Source organism: Buteo buteo, chromosome 4 (assembly GCF_964188355.1).
Source record: "Buteo buteo chromosome 4, bButBut1.hap1.1, whole genome shotgun sequence".
NCBI lineage: Eukaryota > Metazoa > Chordata > Aves > Accipitriformes > Accipitridae > Buteo > Buteo buteo.
In genome coordinates this window covers 13,662,392-13,685,318 of record NC_134174.1, presented here as the reverse complement: position 1 = coordinate 13,685,318, position 22,927 = coordinate 13,662,392, and the positions used below count along the sequence as shown (strand labels likewise).

General features: G+C 36.2%; 1 protein-coding gene across 4 annotated transcripts in view; it reads right to left on the bottom strand.

The window, feature by feature from the left end:
* Positions 1 to 22,927, bottom strand: part of FAM185A (family with sequence similarity 185 member A) — a 51,116-nt gene that overhangs the window by 15,111 nt on the left and 13,078 nt on the right. For all 4 annotated transcript variants that reach the window (XM_075024791.1, XM_075024790.1, XM_075024789.1 and 1 more), the window contains exons 3-6: positions 22,522 to 22,614; positions 16,919 to 17,057; positions 11,921 to 11,962; positions 1,193 to 1,288 (exon numbers count right to left, since the gene is read on the bottom strand). In XM_075024791.1, coding sequence (XP_074880892.1) covers positions 1,193 to 1,288; positions 11,921 to 11,962; positions 16,919 to 17,057; positions 22,522 to 22,614 — 370 coding nt within the window. The remainder of the gene's footprint in view (positions 1 to 1,192; positions 1,289 to 11,920; positions 11,963 to 16,918; positions 17,058 to 22,521; positions 22,615 to 22,927) is intronic.

Below are 22,927 nucleotides of genomic sequence, written 5' to 3'. Positions count from 1 at the left end.
AAAAGCCTTAGGATAAGAAAGGAAAAAGGTCTTCATCTTTGGGTCCTCCTTGGAGAGTTGCTCAGTGATGTGACTCATAAAATCCAACACACATACAGCTAATTCATCACGAATGGGACATTTTCTACACTGCAGCTGTCAGCAGTTACTCTGAATTTGCAGGGTAAATGGAAACAGAACTTCACCAACTTTGCATTTACTAAACTGTGCTGCCAGAAGATATATCAGGCAATGTTTTGAAAATAACTCTGATTAGCTTTTTTTAAATACCTTCCTCTTTGCTATTAATTCAAAGAGACATTAACTTAGTAATAACTTCAAAAGGTAACTAAGAAATAATACAAAAATAAATTTCTTTGCACCAATGGAACCGGAAGAGCTTGTACAGAAGAAGGGCACACAAGTTATTTCAATGCATTTCCTTCATTATTCCCATTCTGAGTAACTGCTAGGTTTTAACGGGGCACAGGCATTGTCTCACAGACAAGAGAAAGGTACCAAATACTACGTTCATTTGAATCACCTGAAGTGCCTGACATGATGTTAAAGTCAAGTATAAAAATGCTGTAGTGGTTTTTTTTGCAAAAACTAGGACTAGCAAGATGTATTAAGGGCTTTGTCATTTACAGTATCCTATCTTCTGAATGGCAAAACTATTAATCCAACTTTAGGGGTAAGCTTTTAACCAAGAAGTGAAATTCTATGGAGTAATTAGGAGAAAAAAAAAGGAAGAATGGTAGGGTAAGGCCCTCTCATCTTTGTTTTTCTGCCTTCTGATTTCAATAATGGGGCACTACACCCAGAAAAGGCAGGAAATAAAAATGTAAATGCACGTCAGTGGTCACTGTGCACATACATGTATCGGCATCATGGAGTAAACTCTGCTCAAGGCAAATAAAGACTGTGATCCAAGTCAACTCTGCAGAATTCTGCTAGGTACCTTGCCAGGAAAAAAAGAAAGTATTGAAAAATACAAAAATTCTGTAATCCATTTTAAGTATCATTGCCACTTACGGAGTTTACTGTATTGTAAGTATTTATATACATCATCTAATAATGAGGTAAAAAAGAATGTAGATAACCGACAATCACAAACTATTTTTTTCCAGACAGATAAACAAAAAAGACTCTTACCCCCTTTTCTTTTACATCAGAAGCTGCCACAAAAAAATATTTGTTTTAGTTTTCTAACCTTTCTGGGATTTCAGATCCACTTTTCTTAATTGACTGACATAAACATCTATTGTCCCATGATGTGTAGAAGCTTTTAGACTTCCATCAGATGAATCTAAAAAAAAAAAAAAAAAAGAACTTGCATATCATTCACTCTTTTAAAATAAAAATTTGCTAGAATCTTTCTTTGTACTTTGAACTGATTTCATCAGTTCTTCTGTATTTGAGAAGTATCTTATATTCATTTACTGAATGCCACACTTCTCTTCGGAAAAACAAGTTTCTGCACAAAACTTATCCCCCAGTCCAGAATTGTGGCATACACTGGTCCCAAGGCCATAGCCCTGCAATTGTTACTGGACTTGCAGCGTCTACAAGACCCGAACAACACTCCCCTCTTTCTACAAGGATGAATTTATCTTCATGTGAAGATCAAGCACCAAATTTGAACACTAAGATCTATTTTAGTTTCCAAAAGAGTTAATTTGCTCAGACTCTGCACAGGGAGAACTTTGCCCAAGAAAGCTACCCCACGCAAACAAGCAGCAGTTATGCATTGTAACATCTCATTACGCAGAACTGTGTATCAGGCTTTGTGCAGTCTGATTCACTACATCTGAATTTTAAATAAATGTTTGAGATAACCATTGCACTTTAATATATATAGGAAAACAGCATTCGTTCTTTGCCCTGGAATAGACAGGCCTACATTTTCTTCTATACCTTACTAGCTGAAATTTATGACAACAAAACTTTCTGAAGAAACATTTTTACAAATAGAAAGCCTTTAAGAAGCCTTAGTTTTATACTTGAAAAGTAGTCTTTAATTACTTGCAATGTATTCCAGTTTTAAATACATAAATTTCCACAATAACAGTGAAGTCCTAAAGAGTTAACTTTTGAACTACTGAACAGACCTACCGTTGATAAAAATTGCAAAGAAATTATGAAGCAACTCTAGAGAAGCATAAAAAAATTACATATATACATGAGCAAAAGGCAGTCAGTGAAACATCTTTTCAGATACGATGCTAGAAATGAAAGAATTGGCAAGAAATCTTGAAATACTGATAGAGACTGTTTTTCTTAGTTTCTGGATGTGCATAGAAAAAGAAACACAGTCAAACTTTCAGAAATAGCTAAAATAACAAAATCAAAGCTGAATGAAACTTCCCATTTTAAAAAAAAAAAACATTAATAAGAGAATGAACTTGATTAACCCTAACAAGGACATCTAGCATTAATGCCTTAGGCTTGCCATACAGTTTTAGCTCTAAATAAACTCAGCTGGAGCTTTTCTGATCCCAGATCTCAAGCACAGATGTTGAAGATCAGTGTACTACATACAACAGTAAAAACATGGAAAGGGATTATTATCCCACAGCTAAAACCAATTTCTTTGTAGGGAAAAGTAATTAAAAAAGAAGTAGCCAATCCATATTTAGTCAGCTGAGAAACTGAGACCATCTTTGGCTAACAAGAAAACAGTAACAACTAGAATTGGATGTGAATGTTTCTGCCATCTCAATAGATTTTATGTTAAAGAAGTTCTGTTTCAAATCTGGAAAAAATTAATGCTTTGTTAATTGAAATTAATGAACTAGAAAAAAGGTTTTGCTTGTGTAAGTGACAATGAAACATTTTACTGATGATTTTTTAAAAGGTTGTTCATTATAGTTAAGTTTGAAAGTTAAAGTAATTTGAAAATTTGATATGAATCAACCTTTTTTATGAACATTTTTAGTAGTCATAGCTTGACATTTTCATGTGAAAGCTATTTTTACAGATATTCCAAATCAAATTTATTAACAGCCAATCACTGAGTCTCCACATAATCTTGACAGATATTTTGTTGGCAACAGATACAGGAAATATCCAGCCTCTGACTCTTCTGCTTTAAACAAAACATGCAATTAGTTCCTTTATCTGCACTAGGAAGAAAGAGTCTCCTGTGACAGGACAGTGACCCTCTCCACGAGAGCAAGTGCTAACAGTCTGTACACCACCAGCAGCTGGTGGTGCTTTACAGGGACCAATCTTTATTCAGTGAATCCTTCCTCTTGCCACTCTTCAAGTACAAAAGCAGCTCTTGTGAGATTCTTCACAGTGGAAAGATGTCTTCTGAAAATCTAGTAGCCCCACTGCAAGACTGAACAAAGTATTCTTTTCTAGATTTTCAATTAATATATATTAAAAAAAACCCCAAACTTCTCATTTTGTCAGAGACTGGGTTCTGTTTGCAGAAGGCATAACCATAAAGGATGCAGAAAGAGGGCAGTAGGCATTGGTTCACCAAGGCACAGATTTACCTAGAAAGTAAAAAAACCCAAACAAACAAAACTCCCCAAAACATACCAAACAAAGAACAGCCAACCTCAAAGGAAAGTGGAACGCTTTTCCATTGGAGAAGACCATTTTGGGAGGATGACTTGCCAAATTTTGACTCCCAGAGTACAACACTGAATAGAAAGTTTCATACAGCAGAAGAAATTACAGCAAAGTTTCAAAAGCACTGATAACCTTGGCAGCATTAACCAAACACTAAAGCTGACTTTACAATACCTGTTTAGCTCTGATCTATGGAGATAACATGAAATATATTTTATGGAAACAACTGAATATGATTTATCAAAGGATTTTATGGATATGATATTAAACACAAATGTTTAGATACCAATAAGAATGCCAAGAGACTTAAAGCTGTTCATCACTTCTGCAAAGTCTATTAAAGATACTGTTTAAGTTTTGTGTCTGTAACTAAAAAAAACGAGAAGGGGGGAAAAAAACAGAAAATGGATTAAAAACAGCAAAGATGAGGTTATATAACAAAAAAGCCCAAATTTAAATAAATAAATATTTCAACAAGAAAAATTACCCTATACTAACACAATCTGGTAGGACAAAATACATAACTGCAATAATAATGGAAACAATATATATTTTACAGTTATGACAGAACAAAGCTAAGGCAATTTATTTTTAAATATACACCCAGTGTTAGCTGAGATCAATGTGAATAACTGAAGGTAAAAACAAGAAAAAAGTGCATACTTAGAATTCAGAGTTTGCTAAGGACTGACAGCTCAAGGGGAAATACAAGGATGAATTTTTCTACTGGAAATGGAACAGATGGTCACTCTTGAGCAACTTCAGCTATTTAAGAATTTACCAGTACAGGGGAAAAAAACAAGGGGAAAAAAAAAAGCAGTGAAGCAAGATATCCTTGACAAAGTTTTTGTTAAGCTTTATGAAAAATAAGTACAGCTTGAAGAGTAAGACCTAAGTCGCATAACTTGAGAAAGACTATACAATTCAAGATCACTGAAACGCCCACAAAGGTGGCAAAACTGAAACATCATTTGCAACATTTAGTATCTCTTTTTCCTCCATTTTATAAAGCCACATACTGAAAAAAGGATTAAACACAAGCGATCTTTCCTTAAATCTAAGCAAAACCATACTTACTTTTCCTAACAGCACCTAATGACTGACATTGCTCATATTAAAATCAGTAACAAAGCTGATTTCAATAGGAAAACACAAAATATTATTATGATTTGGTTAAAGATAGGAGAAAGTATAAGATTCCAACATATCTGAAGTATGAGGAAGATTTAATTACTACTTAACTGGCTATCTAGTATCGTCTGTTGATAAAGACTGATGAATTTTCTTGCTTTAGTTCATTGTTCTAAAACCATCACATGAAAAATATTATGAGAAACTGAAATGTATACATTAAATTTGATTCTATGATTCTATTCTATGATTCTAAATAGACTAATTGCACATACTACTAAAAAAATCTTTAGCAGTCCTTACCACAGTCACCATCTAGACCTAGCAAAACAAATGATCTAACACAGAAAGCAAAGAAATCTCTCACAAAAAAACCAATGCCTTTGCTAACAAAATTGTCCAGATTATCCTTTTACCTCTAAATGATCTATTTCCTACCTAGATTTTAAAGTTATATTCATTGGTTTTAAAGGCCATAGTTTCTTTTGGGTAACTTATTCTGTTCCAAAAAAAAAAAAAAAAAATCATTACATGCCTGAACCTGCATCATAATACAATGTGCCAAGTACAACTTCACCTTGATAAGCCTCTAACCTACTCTAGATCAAATGGGATCTTCCACTTCAAATATCTATCCACGCTATCCATATCTATGCATCTTCTTCAACAGACTATGTCATATTGTGTTTACCATCTCTGCAAACCACTTAGCTATAGGTCTCTACTATTTTAAATGTTTAAGAGACTAACCGGGTGGAAGCAACTTCTGAAGAGATATGTGCATCTAGTCAGGAACATGATTGCCAATAATATGAAATCCCCACAAAACCTCCTCTGGAAGCTTCAATAAATTATGTAAAACTGCTCAACTGTGAGCCTCGAGTTTGAGGCCAGCAACTAGCAGTGAACTCCAGGGTCAATACTGGATCTAGTCCTGTTTAAAATCTTCATTAATGATCTGGATGATTGAGCAGAGTGCAGCCTCACCAATTTGCTGATGACACAAAACTAGAAGTGGCTGATACACCAGAAGGGCATGCTGCCATTCAGAGGGACCTTGACAGGCTGGAGAAATGGGCTTGCAGGAGCCCCATGAACTTCAACAAGAAGTGCAAAATCCTGCACCTGGGGAAGAACAATCCCAGGCACCAGTACATGCTGGGGGCAGCCCAGCTGGAAAGCAGCTTGGCAAAAAAGGACCTGGGGGTCCCGGTGGACACCAGCTTGAACATGAGCCGGTGATGTGCCCATGATGCAAAGAAGGTGAACGGTGTCCAGGCTGCATTAGACAAACTGTTGCCAGCAGGTCAAGGAAGGTAATCCTTTCCCTTTATTCAGCACTGGTGAGGCCACACCTGGAGTATTGTGTCCATTTCTGGGCTCCCCAGTACAGGAGAGACATGGACTTACTGGAGAGTTTCCAATGAAAGGCACAAAGACAATTAAGGGACTAGAACATCTCTCCTATGATGAAAAGGTGAGACAGCTGGGATTGCTCAGACTAGAGAAGGGCAGGTTCAAGGGAATCTCACCAAGGTATATGTATATTGGTGTATTTAGAGGTTGTGGAGTCTCCCTCCTTAGAGATGTTCAAAAGCAGAATAATGTTGATAACACACTGATGTTTTAGGGTGGTTTTTTGTTTTGTTTTTTTTGAGATAAGAACAGTTTAGTAACTAAAAAAAACCCCCAAACAACAATAATAATACAAATACAATAACAACAATTGTAATGAAAAGGAATATAACAAAAAAGGGAAATTAGACCCAAGAAAAGACAAGTGATGCACAATGCAATTGCTCACCACCCACTGACCGATGCCCGAGCAGCGATCCGCCCCTCCCAGCCAACTCCCCCAGTTTATATACTGAGCATGATGTTCTATGGTATGGAATATCCCTTGGCTAGTTCAGGCCAGCTGTCCTGGCCATGCTCCCTCCCAGCTCCCTGTACACCTGCTTGCTGGCAGAGCATGGGAAACTGAAAAATCCTTAACTTAGGATAAGCACTACTTAGCAACAACTAAAACATATGTTTGTTATCAACATTATTCTCACACTAAATTCAAAACACACTGTACCTGCTACTAGGAAGAAAATTAACTCTGTCCCAGCCAAAACCAGGACAAATATTTAAGGAGAATGCTGACCTACTCAGGAAAAAAACCCTCAAACTACAGAATGACTTCTTAAGTTGGCAATGGTATTTTATCCCACCAGGAAAAGCACTTTGAGTTTTGCATTAGATTTAATACATAAATAAATAGTATTCTGCAAGACTGAATACATCCCTGTATTTTAATATGCATAAGACATGTAGTTCTTTGATATCATAGCTTCTTCTTTCCAAGAAGGACAAATACCCAAGTCTAGCTATGAATAAATAAGTCTAGATTCAGACTTTCAGATTTGTTCTCTTGATTTAAATCCATGGAAACTAAATCTTCATTAGCCAGATTTCTGTAAATTAACTTTGGCATAACTGGGAAATGTATGTTTCCAATATAATGAAGAAACCTGATATTTATAAGATACTGCATTTCTTGGTATGTACCTAATGTATCCTAAATAAGAGCAAGAGTACTTAAGGAGATGTAAAAGATCACTTTGGATTCAGTTATCAAGAGCTTCCGGTGCACCCAAACCAGTTAGGGAAGAAAACCATTTTTCAGAAAAATCAATTATTTTTCCATTTGTGGCATCCTATGAAAGACTTTCAGACATCATATCTGTAGGAAAATATTGCCTGTTAGAAGTTATTAGAATTGGATCATACTTGGATGTCTAGTTATATTTCTACTGTCTGGAATGTAGACTGGTTAGCTCTATATTGGAACAAAAGTATCCATTTGTGGATGAAATGGGTGGTGTAGTCCTTCATTTTTCTCCTACAAATAGGTATTGACAACTGTAGCAAAATATACATTCTACAAGTATAAAAAAAGGCATCTTGTCAAGATTTGAAAAACAATATTGCTCCAAATACAATATAAACTTAAGTACTACTGTAACAATATTCAGAATCTTCAGCGCCATGATACAAGGTGCTATAAAACATATGTGATGTAAAATCACCAAAATTGTTTACTGCTAATAGAAAATGTACAGAAGTAAAAAAGCTTATTCTTTTAAGCTGCAAGAAAAACCCTGTTGTTCTCAGGCAGCAGCTACTTTTTTCTGTATGCTCCAATTTTTAGAAGTAGTTTCTTTAGGACATAAACTCTGTCCAGAATACTATGTAATCTACATTCAAAAGGACACAGAGGGAAAGGGAAAATGGAAACAAAGAATGATGATAAAACCCAATTAGTAACTCATCAGATATTAACTCATAGTGGACTTTTTTTTTTTAAACTTTCATTTTTCATAGCCTGACACCTGAGGGATAGGAAAAAGCAGCTGATTCTAACGTGCCTGGAGAGCAGCACCCTTAATACAGGACGGTGTGGGAGACAGCATGGGAACAATGTTGGGGGGGGAAATTACAGGTCTGTGATGAGCAGAACACAGAAGAAGGTCAAGTTCTGAAATACAAGGTTGGAAGATGAAGGACACTTAAAATGAAAGCCAGATCATTAACATACTTGAAGCGGATGGCAGACTAGATAAATAGAACTAATTCCTATTAAGAGACAAGTGTGTCCATGGATACTTCTTTTTAAAAAACAGTACTTAAGAGCTGTACTTTATGAAGTACAATAAATGCCTTTAACAGAATTCAGCAATGAGGTTTTTAATTTAAAAATTCCCTAGATCACATGTTCAAAACTGAATCCTCAAGACAAAATTTACAGATGTAGCATTACTTCTAAACTGTTTATTGTTTTATTTTTCAGTTATCCAAAACTGTCTTAAATACCATAATTGTTTTCCATAATTGATTCCCTTCTTAAAATAAAACTTTGGTGTTTTCTCTCAGTACTAGGGAATTGCCTTATGATGACACTCTCATCACACAGCAAGTCACTGAAGCCTTTAGGTCATCTAGTGTGGGTTACTGAATTTAGCACAGTAAGGCAAACAGACATTGACATATTTAAAAAAAAAAGTTATGAGCTTCTTGAATCTCAATATACAGTTTTCCTTGCCAGAATAAGTCCCTTCTGCCCATAACCTGGTTACAGTTGTTTCTTCTCCTCTGAAACAAACCAACCACCATAGGTTTTATCATTTCTGACTATACCAAACACAAAAGATTAATTTCTTCAATGCATAATTGGGTTAAACATGATTCATGCAGTAAGGAAAAACTGCCTTTTTTTTTTTTTTTTGAGCTGGTAGGGGAAAATTTGGCTTGGCAGCAGAGTGGAGAATACATATTCAGACCATACCAATGACATTTAGAAATAAGCAAATTCTAGCAGGACTGAACATGAGCAGGCAGCATACCCTGGCAGAAAAGAAGTCCAACAGTATCCTTGGCAGTATCAACTGGAACATGGCCAGTATATCAGGGAAGGTATTATGTCTCTCCACTAAGCACTTATTAGACCACACCTCGAATGCAGCATAGAGTGCTGGGGCTCCCAAGAGAAGGGAGACATCAATAAACTGGAGTGAATGCAGCAGAGAAGCACCAAGAGAGTCAGGGTGTGGAGCACCTTCCCCATCAGGAGAGGCTGAGGGATGAGGGCTTGCTCAGCCTGGAGAACAGATTGCTTCAGGACCTGACAGCAGCCCCCTAGTATCTGTGAGGAGATGATCAAGAAGGCAAAGCCAGGTTCCTCAGAGCAGTGCCTGATGAGAGCACAATAGACAACAGACATCAGCCGAAACAAGAGAGTTTCAGTCTGGATAGAAGGAAAATCTTTTTCACCCTAAGGACAGTCAAGCAGTGGAACAGTTTGCCCAGAGAGGCTGTACAGCCTGCATCCTTGGAGGTTTTCAAGATCACAGGCTAAAGCCCTGAGCAACCTCACAGTTGGCATGGCCTTGAACAGGAGGTTGAAGACCAGAGACTGCTTGAGCAGGGGGGCTGGACAAGATGACCTCCAGAAGTCCCTTTCAACCTCAACCATTCTGTGATTCTGCAACTTCCTGAGGTCCCTTCCAACCTGACTCTTCCTACGAATTTACCAAATTAAAATTTAAAAGATTAAGCTAGTTCTAAAAACAAAGTACTCCATTACTTTTGGTAAGATTATTCAGATTTCTAATGACTATTCTAAATAGAAACTTAAACTAGCAGTAAAAATAGGTCTGGTTGTTTTAAATTAAAACCCACACAAAATCCATAGAACATTTGTTAGAAGTAGGAAGCTTCTAGCATACAGTTGGAAAACAATTTGTCTGTGACTAACAAAGCTCACAGTACTGGAGAAAAAAAAAGGAATAATCCCTACTTTCATATTTTAACACATCAGTGTGAAACACTGCCACATGCCAGATGCTTAAAATTGGACTGAATTTTGGATAGAGTCTTCAGAAATTAAGAATAGATTCAGACAAACAAGTAATACCAAAATAAAAAACCAAACTATTCTATAAATAATAAAAAAAGGCAGAAAATTAAAGGGAGTGAGAGACAACAGCATTGGTTTCCTATTTTAATGCAGAATTATACAAGAATAAGAAACTCAATACAGTCGCTTGTTATTTCCCCCAAAATATTTTTTTAAAAAAATCCAGCACTCTCAACTATGTTTTAGTTCGACTTGTAAATAAATCTCTCAAAAGCTAAGGATACATCACCAAAATCTAGAGATGAGTGCATTTTTTCAGTTAACTGATAAAATTCTGCTTCCAGTGAAATAAATAACTACATCCCTAGGTAAACCCATCCAGGGAAGTTAGAAGATCTGACCCATTCTTCCTATTTCTTTCAGCAAATCCCTGTCAGGTCTCTGGCAATCCAGCAAACTATCTTGTGGTGTAAATTTCTCATACACAAAAACCTTTCACTTAAAACTTTACATTTTCTTTCTCAAGCTTTTAGAGTTGAACCACTAGATCTTAAAAATTATTTGCCTTTGGAAAAATCCATAAAAATCTAAAGGATGTTTAATGCTCTTTAGGAAATTATTAAGTCTAACTAGTGCTTTCAGAACTGAAATCTGAAAAATAAAGTTTATTCAACTGTAAGATGTGTCTTAATGTTTAAGCTGAACCTGGTTAATTAAGGAAAATAATCATCATCTGTTGATGGAAAGAGCTACCTCCTGTGTTAAGAAACCTTTATTTAAACACTTCATATTCTATGAGTTTATTTAACAGAAGGAAAAACAGACTAGCAAGCTTAATTTAATTCTGTGGTTTAATGACTAACTCAGAAGAATGTGTATTGCATTCATTTTCCAGGAATGTTAGTATAGATTGCTTAGAAACAGAAGAGTTGTAATAGTACAGCTCGTCCCTGAACAATGCTTAGTGAGTGACTATGGTTACTACCATTAGGAGAAGTCTTTGAGATTTGGGCCTGTAATCAAGTTCATTTACAGAAGGGGAAATCCTTCTACGTACATTCAAGAAACAGAGCCTTGTCTATGATTCTGTTACTTCAATTTTCTGCCATAGAAATAACCAGAATTCGAGCTTCTCACTTTTGTGTTGAGGTACTATAAAATGGTCAAAGAAGGGGCCATAATATTTTCCTAAAATAATGCAACCGATATAATGTATACCATAGTTGATAACTCCGAGTTATCCTATTGTATAGAAGCTCAAGTTCCTGAAAGAAAATTTATGAGCTGTTTTCATTTCTGGAGGGAAAACAATGATTAGGGTAAAAGTTTAGAAACTTTGTTTAAATTATCACAAGCCTTCGCCCCACCCAATATGTAATACATCAATGATTAATGCTTTGTGATACAAAAATTAAACATAACTAAGCACTGATATCAACAAATGTAAGACAGAGAACTAGGTTAAAGACAAAATGATTACATTTGATACATGCTTAGTCTTTTCTTGCGTTCTTTTATCCCATCTTAATCTAAAAGACGACACAGACTCAGTCTAACTTGTGCAAAGCCCAGTGGGTATTGTGGTATCAAAAACTAGACAGTGTGCCTTGCCCAACTGCAAGAGGCTGACAGTCAAGTTTGGAAAGGATCTCCATCAGCTACACAGCTATCAGTGCTACTCCTGAAAAGAATAGAGGGCAGAAATCATCTCCTTTTTACTTTCCCTGTGAATATCTAGCTTTAGGAAAGGAGAAGGGAACAGAGGAGAGAGGAAAGGAGCTTTAGGAAAGGAGAACAGAGGTATCTCAGAGAGAAGGTAGAACCTACCTACTGTGATACTCCCTGTTTTGGTCTGAAGGCTGGTGTTACCTATTAGGAAAAGAAAAGGGAAAAAAACCGTTAAAAGTGTATTATTTAACAGCTTTCTGAAATTGTAACAAAGGCTAAAGTAATGTGATCCCATAGAAGGGTATTATAGTTGTAGTAGTATATCTGATTTGCATATAAAAGCAAAACAGCATAAACCAGTAATATTGCTTGAATATTTTTACTTTACAAACAAAAATGTCAACACGTGGGTAACAATGAAGTGATTCCAGACAAGAAAAACGCTCTGAGTAAAGCTTAAAGACACAGACTGGATGTGAGAGAGAGAACAGCAGACAGGCATTGTGAGGCTAAAGCACAATATTTTCCTATTTTATTCTGGACCATGGGGTTTTGTTTTAATTTCCCTGATGCCTGCAACAGCACTATGGATGATGTAAGCAGTTTAATAGAATGACTAACATAAACAGTTTCTGTTTTCCTTTTATATACATACATACATGCCCCCTCCCTGGGGAATTTTTGCTTTATCCTCAAAGGCTACTTCCTGGACTCACTGAATGTTACCTACTCCCTCTTATGTGCATGATGGTCCCTTGTCAATGCTTTTCATTGACTTCAGTGAGATCTGAGTGCTCTGGACAAACTGGAGAACTTCAAACAAAAGAGTGTAAGGCATAAAACATAGAATAGTCTCCTACTGAACTTGCGTTACTTTGAACAGGCACTGGTGTTTTAGCCTTAAAATCTCAAAATACATACTCTTCCCCTTTACCTATGGCATCAAGAGAATCTGGAAGGAAAACAGACGTACCCCATAACAGAAAAGTCATCTATACTACTAACAGTTGAACAAAGTTTGTAGAAACTTCCATAGTTCCAAGTATGTTACACATATATCATTGCCTCACAAAAAATGCTTTCTATTAAAAAACTAAACCACAACATGTCATTCCTGCTACACTCTCATCCTCCCAGGAGGAAAACAGATTGACAAATAAGGCTGATCACAGTAACTGAGTTCAATTTAGTAATACACAGTATTCACAACAGTTTTCAGATTTTTCAGAAGAGTCCTTTAAAAACTGCAAATGGATCAAGCTCTGCTCCTATCATTCTGTAATTATACAGTAGTAAACAACCACTAGGGTACAATGCATTCCACTGTATATGACCTGTAGTGTTTGTCTTAGTGGTATGTGGGCTGAAAGCTAGAAAAGCAGCCTATCATCAATAGTCTTAAATTAATCATTTCAAGCACATACTGTACAAAATACTTAGGGGTTCTGAAAATCAGAATTGAAACAAAACCATATTTCAATGAACTTGAAAGACATTTGGCTTTACTGTTAGCTGTTTTTAAAAGGCACACTACAACTATCCCACCCTTTTCCCCATTTTATTATGAGTAGCACTTATTTTTGTACAACCTACAAAAAACTTAGGGCTTTGTCAGCTAGCAACTCCCACAGAGCTCAAGCTAGATTATACTCTGTCTGAATATAGTCCCTGGGACTTGCAGATTTGCTGGTCTGCTCTTTGTTTTTCTGGGTTATTTGTTTTCTGTTTTGATAAGAAGGTCCTTGAAAAATATTAAACATGTAGAAATCAAACTCCTATTAACCACAGACTTATATGACAGATATGACTAATATTGCGTAATGTAAACATATTAGTGTGATAGGCTCACTTCAAACATTTAGCTAGAACAAAAGTTGCTTTTAAAGCAGATAGGAATGTCCTGCTGTGTTGTGACCTGCACTGTCTACAGATAGTGCACAGAAATGCACTTTTGGTCATGTAATTGTTCCATGAAGGCCAACAGTTAACTTAAAAATTTTAAGCTAGCCAACTATTTTTTGGACACGTCAAGAGCAAAGAGAGAAACACCTGACTAGAGGTAATTACTAGTTTGATTATTACATCCAACTGACCTCAGCATTGTAGAGCAATATTATAAAGTCCAAAATATAATATTTTTAACAGAATACTGATGACAGTGGCTTAGTGTTTCTTTTTTTGTTGCTTCTGAAGAAATAGTTCTCTTTTCTACCATGTACAAGATTTGCTTCTCCATAAACACTATAAATCTTCAAACTACAGTATTGCAAGTCAGGATCAGTATAGGACCAGAAGCAAAAGATAGCTTTTGGGGTATAAATAAAGGCATCACTTTACATTTTATTATTTCCATCCCTTCCATTTGTTTTGAAGACTCTCATGGTGGCAGGGTTATTCTGATGCACAGAAAAAGCAAACAAACCACCATGCAGCTTTTTACCACTTTGACTTTGCATGCCTAAAAAGGAATTAAGATAAAATTAATTTCTACAATCCCACTTTATATACAGTGAAATCCAGAAACATAGCTGAAATTTATGGAACATACTTTGCAGAATGGACTATAGAATTCCAAGCTCAAGCATTATACCATACTAACTTCAAAGCACTGCAGATTTTCTACTTTTTCAGGTCACTGACAGGATAAGGCACCTACATGTTCACCTTTTCCTATATATTAATTAGTGTGTAAATATATAAAGTAATTTCAATAACCATGTTTTCCAGCATGATTTCCTCACATAATGAAATAGTTACTAGACTATGACAGAAGGTCAAAAGCAAATTTAAAGTCCTGCACGTGAGGACAAGTCTCCCAGAAAGGTCATGCAATCTTTGTCCTTGAGAATATTCAAAGCTCAACCAGACAAGGCCATGAGCAAGTTTGCTCTGAATGAGCCCACTTTAAGCATTATTTTGGAATAGATGTCAAATTCTTTTCCAACTTAAACTATTTTGTGGATAAAATAAATTAATAATCAATACAACTCAACCCAAGACTTTGGCACAGTTGCAAAGAGAGGTTTCCGTTTTCTCCTATGTGCCCCTCTGTGGAGAAGTTTCACTATAATGTTACTGCCCCTCGGATAAAGTAGCACATTTCTCAGTCTCAGAGCTGCTGCCCTTTTGTTTTTCAAGTGTCAACTCAAAAGCTCAGTGGCACCCAACATCTCTAATGCCTGTTATAGAAGCTGATGAAAATGACTCAAAACCAATTTCTACAAAATAATGCATTATTCACTAAATGCATAAAATTCATTCAGTAAAAGTACAAAGCATGCAAAACAGCAATTAAGAAAGCCTAGGCACTGACAGTGTTGGAATTGTACAGCCCAAGATTCAACTACAAAATGGGTCTCAGACAGGTTTGTAAAGTTTGTGTTGCCCTAACTTCAAAGTTCTCAGTGCAAAAGTAATGAAGTCTAACATAGTTTTGTGCACAGATGTACTGATTTTATGCCAACTATAGTATCAGCATACTGTCAGCTCTAGGGAAATAGTGGGCCTAATTGCCTAAGAAACAACCTGCCCAAGTGTTTACAAACAAAACTACTACTAAAATTGAGCTACCTCATGAACAAAGATTAGAAGTGAAAGTGACTTTTTTTTCTAACATATAACAGGAGTTTATCTTTTCCACTAATATATATGTGTTTATGTGTGTATATATCTATGCAATGTAATGATTTAAAAGACTTTAAATGTATTTGCTCTTACTATTAAAATATGACTGAGGAGCATGATGTTTTGCAGAAAATATTTTTCTGAAAAAACAGATTAGAAGTACTAAGCAAATGTGCAATTGTTTGTAAAAGAAACAGCTAAAATAACATTAGGTGTTCCAGACCCATTTAGTAAAGAGCTCATGAAAATAATGCTGAAGTAACATAAGAAATGTCTGTATAATTTGGATACAATTCTATTTGTTTTCACACTGTTCTTCAGCTAAATGACAATGAGGCATTACTAAGGAAGTAAGTCACTAACTACAGCAGTTAGGATTTCATTTTTGTACCATGAAAACAAAAAACGAACTTTTGCATGTGCACAGAGGCATGAACACGCTCATAAAGTGATCATTCCACAGTATTGTATCAGTTTGAAATTAGAAAAATAAAACAAAACAGCTTATCAGACAGAAGTACCAGTAACAATACAGTCTACATTTTAGGAAAAATAAATACAAGAAGAAGAAGAAGAAAAAAAAATCTTATTTCTGCCTATGCATGCTGAAGTGAACTTTACCTAACAGGTTTAGAAACCATTCTTAAATTTGTCCATTCTGTAAATGGACAAAGGAGTTGCTCCTTTAAGGAGGAAACAAGTCATTTCTCAAGCGAGATAACAACACAAAATTTCTAAGAAATTGCAGCAAATTGTTTATAAGGCATGTAGCTGGAAATCTGGAACTCTGACTGACCTGAGTAATTTTCAGGCTTTGTACATCCTTCACTTTATTTTACTTAATGTTAAATCACCACAAATTCATTACAGCACAGTCAGAATTCAGTGGGAATTTTGTTAAATTAGAAAACCACACCAGATTCCACCCTTGACTGCTGTTTCTATAAAAGACTCTCAAGTTAATTAGTTTTAGTTCTAGGTGAAGTACATTAAAGGGTGGATGGATTAGAGACTTTTTTTCCCCCCAGTCAAAGAACAGAAACTTTCACCACTTTATTAGTACAGGGCGCCAGCACACACTATTCTGCTAAAATCTATTTCTATTTCTGCTAAAATCTTCTAAATACAATCAAGTTCTATCATAGTTCTTAGTAGATGCTGTAGGAGTTACTTCTACAAAGAAAATAAAGAATGGAGAGAGGGAAAGAGTAGCCTCTTTACTACTTTGTGTAATTTCATTGCTGAACTTTAAAATATTTTTACAACCTTAGTATGTGTGATGTTTCTTTCCTGTAATATACACTTTTTGCTATTTCACAAGTGTGCTTATAGAATTGGTTTTTTTTAAATAAATACAGTATGCTATATGGTAAGTTAATTCTCAGCAATTCAGTCTAACAAAGACAGAACTGTTTTGTTCATATACTGTGCACAGCTGATTTAGTGACAGTCTATAGCATTAGTCCATTTGTTACTGTAAACATTATGAATACCTTCAAAGCAGCCAAATTTGTGACAGTATTTCCTTCTTACCGTGAATACTTCCCAGCAGAATATCACCAGCTACTGAAGACAGAGATGATGTTTCTGCATAGAGATACTTAGTTTTCAGCAGCCCATCTTCAGTAGATATGTTGATGGATGTCCCCTGCAGCTTCTCTATATTCACACTCTAAGAGAAATAAACTTAAATAAATGTAATGGAAAACTTGTCATCACAGTCTGAAAAGGCAGAGGGAAGTAACACTATTAAGAGGAAAAACAACTGGAAAGCAGTTGTTGGTACAGAACAAAAGGAATCAAGTTCTTAGTTAAAAGCTACACAAGACAAAAATATCCAAACTTTTTCATCCAAGAGCTCTGACCAATAAGTTAATGATTCTTTACAACATTCCTATGAATTATTGCATCCATCGTACAGGTAAAGAACCCAAATAGTCACAAATGGATGACAAAAAACTTGATTTATTTTTAAAAACCAAACCACTTCATTTTGAAAAGAAAAAAAAGGATTAGCTTTAATAATGAAGACTTAATGTTCATACAGCATTAGGACACTTAAAGCATTGGTAATTAGTTTTCTGCCACCACATACTGAAACATCCACTCTGTTACATACAGCTATTTATGCAGATTTTTAACTGGCTCACTTTGTAGACATAGCTTTCGTGAAAGTTTGCAAAAAAGCCAGAGCTGCTCTTTTTCTCAGCATAATTGTTCATATTACCTCGGTTACTCAGGCCTCTATTCTTGGACTTAAGCCTCAAGCTATACAAAGCCTTGAAAAATGAGGGATAAGATCTCAATTTCTACTTCTTTTCAACAGAAATTGAGAGAAAGGATAAGAATTGAAAAGTTGCACTATGGATAGATTTGGGGAATAAAAGGTGACAGATGAGGTTATCTATGTACAAGTGACCAGTCATGTGACATAACCTACACCTATATGAACAAACCAGAACAAATCACATGCTTGTGCAACTACCATATGAATTTAATTCTATTCTTCCTCTGTTAAACTTGATTTATGATGGAATCATGCAATAGTTCATACTTGACCCCCACTCAATTTGTTTTTATTTTGCTTACGCAGACTTTAAGTGAACTGCACAAAATCCTTATTCATTTCATGAAATGATATATGGCCTTCTAGATCAAACTGTGCCTTATGTCAAATTATCTTCAAATCCACTTTGTCATTTTAGCATTGTCATCTTGTGGAAAAAAGTTAATATGAAAAAATAAGTCTGCTGACCCTTCCAGTGTTATATTACATAAACTATGGATGAAGTAAGAGGTATTCTGACAAACAGCAACTAGTCTTGCACAAACTCCATCCTGTATTGTGTCCCAAGCAGCTGGTTTAGTATGGACTATAGGACAGCCAAATTATACCGTGACCTCTCCAATCCATACATACTGAGCTTTACACCATCTTTACACCTTAAGTCATAAGATTACAGAATGGACTACTGTCTTAAGACTTTTGACATGATACTACAATACAAAGTAGGTCTCCAAGAATGTAACAAAATACACTAACCTTTAAGAAAATGTGGTCATCAAAGTTCTGTGCTAGAATTAGAGATATGTGACAGTCAATATCTACAATCTCTGCAGGTGATGCTGCTTAAAGCTATGCTACAGAATCCAAGCATCAACAGTAAAGAAAACCAATGATACTAAGGCATAATTTGTCACTACTGAAAGTTACAGCAATTCAGCTTTTCAATCTTCCAATGCTTCTGACAAAACTCTAACAAGCAGACACCTTAACAAACATAAGTTTACACTGCAATTGTCCTAGGAATGTTTCCCACAGAGTATTCCACTACTTCCTCACCCAGGATGGCAAAGTGTAAACCTGCTGAGGCACATGGCCAAAGCAACAAGTAAAAGAAAAGCCACTGTAATTTTAGGCTCTACAATCCAAACCTGTTCTGAAGAGAGTTAAATGACTTGCAAAAAACCTTCCCAATTTTAGCAGGGCCATCACTGCTATCAGCACAAGGAAAATAGAGTGAGGCACACTTTTGGGGGGGTGGAGGGTAGATAAAATGAAAATATCAGCATAGTTTGAGTGCAAACTGGCTGCCTTGTGGCATTCCTGAACTGGAAGAGGAAAGCCCCAAAAGCTACATCTGTTACTATGGTATGCAAGTCTTGACTCTATTTAGACATTTATCTTATTTAAATATTATGAAGTGCTTTATTATAAACAAGCTCACATACCAACTCATCTTATTTAGCCCCAACTACCTTTCTTAAAAATGCACAGCAATAAAGAGTTGTCTCAGCACAAGATAAAAAGAAGTACTGAGTCAGCTAGTTACTAAAAAAAAAAAAACCAAAAACAAAAAACGCAACAAAAAAAACCCCACAAAAACAAACACCCTACCATTACAATGAACATTTGCTTCAGAATAACCCAAATCGGGGAGGGGGGAGGGCAGGGAAATCAGTCAGATTGCTCAAGACTAAAAAGTATTCTAGGTAGTGAAAGCACGAAGAAAAGATAGGATTACTTTTTACTGAGACTAAATATGTTTTAGTCCCAAATTCTTTAACTTTTATGAATTTCTGGCAGAACATAGATGTTTGGCTCTGCTAAGTAAGTGCTATAGAAAAGTCCCCGTGGTACAGATTAGCTAATGACTCCCCAGTCAAACAAATTTGATTATTTTTGTCCACTGAACCACCAGGTTTTCTGGAAAAATTCCTTCCCTTGAGAGCAGAGCCTTGGGAGTTGTAGTTACTGAGACTGACCACATGCTCAAGTTCCATCAGTTTCTTACCCTTTTAAGAAAAAAGGTCAGTCTACCTTCATAAATCAGACTGAGAATGTTTTTGCACCTGAACAGATTTCAAGATGAAAACTAACATCTTCCTATGTTTAAATACAACATAAACAACTCCTTCCCAACACATTCTTCTTCCTGGCCTTCCTTTCTGTGCTACCCTTGCTCAGATACTTTACTAGTGTCTTCTCCATTTTCCCCCTTAAAAATATTCTCTATTTCTCAAGTGCTTAGTGTCTTTTACCACATCCTTTCCCTCCCCACCTCCAGGAGGGGGCTGGAAATGCTGACATAGCCATAATTACATAATGATGACTACAACTGATGGAAGAAACATCTCACACAAACATACACAGGAGACATAAGGCTGACAGATTATTAACAGAAGTGGCCAACCAAGAAAAGAAATCTCACACTGTCCTTCCTAACTACACAAACTTTGTTGATAAGTCCAATAACATAAGCCAAAATATTGTTCCATAGCTGTAAATTCCAGTCAAAAATTACTCACTTCACTCAAGTCACTACACCTTAACAAATGTAAGAGTGACTTCTAACAATATTACAGACTATATAAATATTTATGATCACAAAGAAGCACTTCAACTTAATATGCATGAAGTTTGTTTTATTGTTTCAGGAGGACAGTGTGTCTGAAAAGTTTTCAAACAGCATTTAAAGACTCAAAGCAAAACAATTACATTTCTTATTTTCATGAACTATATTTTCACATAGATATAGATCTAATAATTTTTCTACCATCCACTTGTTTTTATCAACACCAGCAAGATGCTATTTGTAATGAACTCCATGGACTGCACTGGTGTAACAAACTAGTTTGGGACAAATGACTAAGCAGCACAACTCTAAAGACCACCACCACGCTATTACGTTATGAACAGCATGAATCCACAGCAGTCAAAGCACTTCCTAGATTGCACCCAATCTTATCCACTGGTAGAATGCAAGGATTCCAGTCTTCAGATCCCTCCAACAGAAGCCCTCTGCAGAAAGATGGATGACACACCAAGAAAGCTGTAAACTACCTCTGCCCTATTCCACTCCCTGTAGCTACCAGTGGCTTAGGATGGATCCTAACTCCACTAACTAGTAATAGTCCCAAGCGAACTGTCAATCAATTAGCATTGATCAGTCCAACTGTGGCATCAAGAGAGCATGTCACAGTCAGATGTTACCCACTCTGCTTTATGCTGGGAAGTCTTGCTGGGATGAAGTAATGTTCATGCAGAAATACCAATCATAGAATCATTTAGGTTGGAAAAGACCTTTAAGATCATGGAGTCCAACTGTAAACCTAACACTACCAGATCAACCACTAAACCATGCCCCTAAGTGCCACATCTACACACCTTTTAAATACCTCCAGGGATGGATGACTCAATCAACCACTTCCCTGGGCAGCCTGTTCCAATGCTTGACAACTCTTTCAGTGAAGACATTTTTCCTAATATCCAATCTAAACCTCCCCGGCACAACTTGAGGCCACTTCCTCTCGTCCTGTCACTTGTTACGTGGGAGAAGAGACCAATACCCACCTCGCTACAGTCTCCTTTCAGGTAGTTGTAGAGAGCAATAAGGTCTCCCCTCAGCCTCCTTTTCTCCAGACTAAACAATCCTCAACAATAGTACAGCTACAGCAGCCTCTGGGCTCTTCTGTACATAAAAGGCAGGCTAGCATCCACTACAAAGAAATGCAGGCAATCTAATGTTGGCAGTTTTTGGAAAATCCAATGGCAAGTTTCTTAGTTTACAGAGAGATGTTAAGAACAGCTCACAGCTGGCTCAGCGTAAGTGAACATATGATCTCAGAACCCAGTCTACAAGGTGTAGAACAGTGCCAAATGGCACTTCACAGAGGCGATTTTGGACTCCTAGAACTTAATAGCTTGATCTCAGTTCTATCCTTGGCTAGGGAGAGCTACCTGCACGCTTTCTGATTCTTTCCAGTGCTGCTGGTTTTAAGGGTACCTGTTGATTCTAGCAGAGTACTGCATGCATCCAAGCTACTTCCAGACTTGGCTTGGCTCCACATGTTCATATAGCAATTTTTCAGATCTAATGAGTCCTAAGGCAACCAGTGGCATGGATATGATGATGCCTAAACATTCAAGTTGAGCCCAAAAGCCAGACTGGGTACAAGAACTGTAGCATTATGGAAGGGAGTCTAGCTCTACATTATTTTAAATAATGGAGAGTTGACTCCTTATGGCAAGAAACCAAACCAGATTAGAGTAGTATGATGTTTGTCTTATACTGCCATCTGCTGAAAAAAGCAAGCTATTTCTCTATGAAACTCTATTGCTGGTCATGATTCTTCTCGTTGCATCTCAAAATTATATGTCATTATATTTCCTCAGCTGCAAAGAAATATGCAAACCTTCTACTCTTCTGTTCTTACAACCATATAATACTGGAAGCATACAGCATGTACAAACATCAAGCCACTATTCATGAGAGACTAAAACTCATGGGCCTATTGTAGAATCCAGGTGCCTAGATATCAGCCAAGTAAAAAGTTTAAGAGGGTTGTGAGGGTCTACATAATTAAAGCTTATGAGCTGTATGAGCTAGCACAATACAACCTCTGTACTGATAGAATGATCACATGCTTATTCCTGTCCTTTCTGTGGAGCCTGTTTACTAATTCAAATCAAGTATAAGATAGTATAATTAACCAGACAAATTTAAGTTAACAATGAAATGACAATCAGCCAGTGAGGGTCATTAAATATTCTTCAGCTCATTCTCAAAATTTAGTCATTTTGCAACAGACAAGCTGAATAAGCCATTGAAGACGAAGTTTTACTTCTTACTTACACCCTTCTCTGTTGCACGAATATCTGTATTTCCATAAAGTGTTCCAAGACCAATTACTTTGCCACCATTTGTCCGTATATCAATTTTATGGCTCTGAAAAAAAAGTTTAAAAATCATATGGTTAGGATAATCATATTTAGAAAACAATATGCAAAGCATTTTTTCAAGCTGTACCACAATAACCACCTTGGATCACAAACTTCCATTTTACTGTAAAGGTTTCTTCTCAAGTGATTGCCAAATGTGCTGTTTATTTCCAGCGGAGTCAAACTCAAAACAAGTCACCTTTCTTTGTAACTGAAACAAAAGGGAAAGAATGATGCTGATGAACCTTTTATTCTCAATACAGGTGGGTTTTTTTGTTTTGCTTTGTTTTTTTGAACTAGAAAAACATTTACTCAGTATA